General features: G+C 63.6%; 1 protein-coding gene across 1 annotated transcript in view; it reads left to right on the forward strand.

Moving 5' to 3' along the window:
* Window positions 1-307, forward strand: part of G6PC3 (glucose 6 phosphatase, catalytic, 3) — a 3,613-nt gene extending 3,306 nt beyond the window's left edge. The window contains exon 4 of the mRNA XM_009994401.1: window positions 25-307. Coding sequence (XP_009992703.1) covers window positions 25-307 — 283 coding nt within the window. The remainder of the gene's footprint in view (window positions 1-24) is intronic.
* Window positions 308-927: the final 620 nt, after the last annotated feature.

The raw sequence follows: 927 nt of genomic DNA on the forward strand, positions 1-927 counted from the left end.
GTCTGGGCTCCGCCCGGCCCCCCGCCCCTTCGCCTCGCTCTGCCGGGTGTCGGGCAGTGCCCTGGGGCTGGGACTGGCTGCCCAGTGCTCCCCACCCCCGGGGGAGCCCCTCGACCTCCGGCAGCGCCTGCTGGGGGCGGTCCTAGCCTTGGGGGTCCTGCAGGGGCTGCACCAGCTGCCCCAGCCTTCCGGGACCACCCTCTGGTACGGCACCAACTTCTTCAAGTACACGGTGGGACCCTGGTTGGTGGCATCTCTGCTGCCCTGGTTCCTCAGCTACCCGCGGGAGGCCCTGCACAACGAGTAGGGGGGACCCAGCCCACCCTAGGGGCCCCATTGTAGGGTTCCCCACCACAGGGTTCCCCCGTGTAGGGTCCCTCACCATAGGGTTCCCTCCTATAGGGTCCCCACCGTAAGGTTCCCCACCATAGGGTCCTCACAGTAGGGTCCCCACCATGTAGGGTCCTCCCCTGTAGGCTCCCCCCTTAAGGGTCTCCACTCTAGGGTTCCCTACTATAGGGTCCTCACTGCAGGGTCCCCACCAGAAGGTCAAATCATAGGGTCCTCCCCATAGGGTCCTCACCGTGGAGTCCCCACCATAGGGTTCCCCATTGTAGGGTTCCCCACCAAAGAGTCTCCACCAAAGGGTTCCCAACCATAGGGTCTTCACTGTAGGGTCCCCACCATAAGGTCCAACTGTAGATCCTCCCAGTTGGGTCCTCACTGTGGGTTCCCCACCATAGGGTTCCCCACTTTAGGGTTCCCCACCAAAGCGTCTCCACCAAAGGGTCTCCCCCTCATAGGGTCTTCAAAGCAGGTCTCCATCATAAGTCCCAACTGTAGGGTCCTCACCACGGGTTCCCCACCATAGGGTCCCCCCTGTAGGGACCCCCCACCAAAGGTTTCCCCACTGTAGGGTCCCCCACC

Source organism: Chaetura pelagica, unplaced genomic scaffold (genome assembly GCF_000747805.2).
Source record: "Chaetura pelagica isolate M959 unplaced genomic scaffold, ChaPel_1.0 scaffold2270, whole genome shotgun sequence".
Taxonomy (NCBI): domain Eukaryota; kingdom Metazoa; phylum Chordata; class Aves; order Apodiformes; family Apodidae; genus Chaetura; species Chaetura pelagica.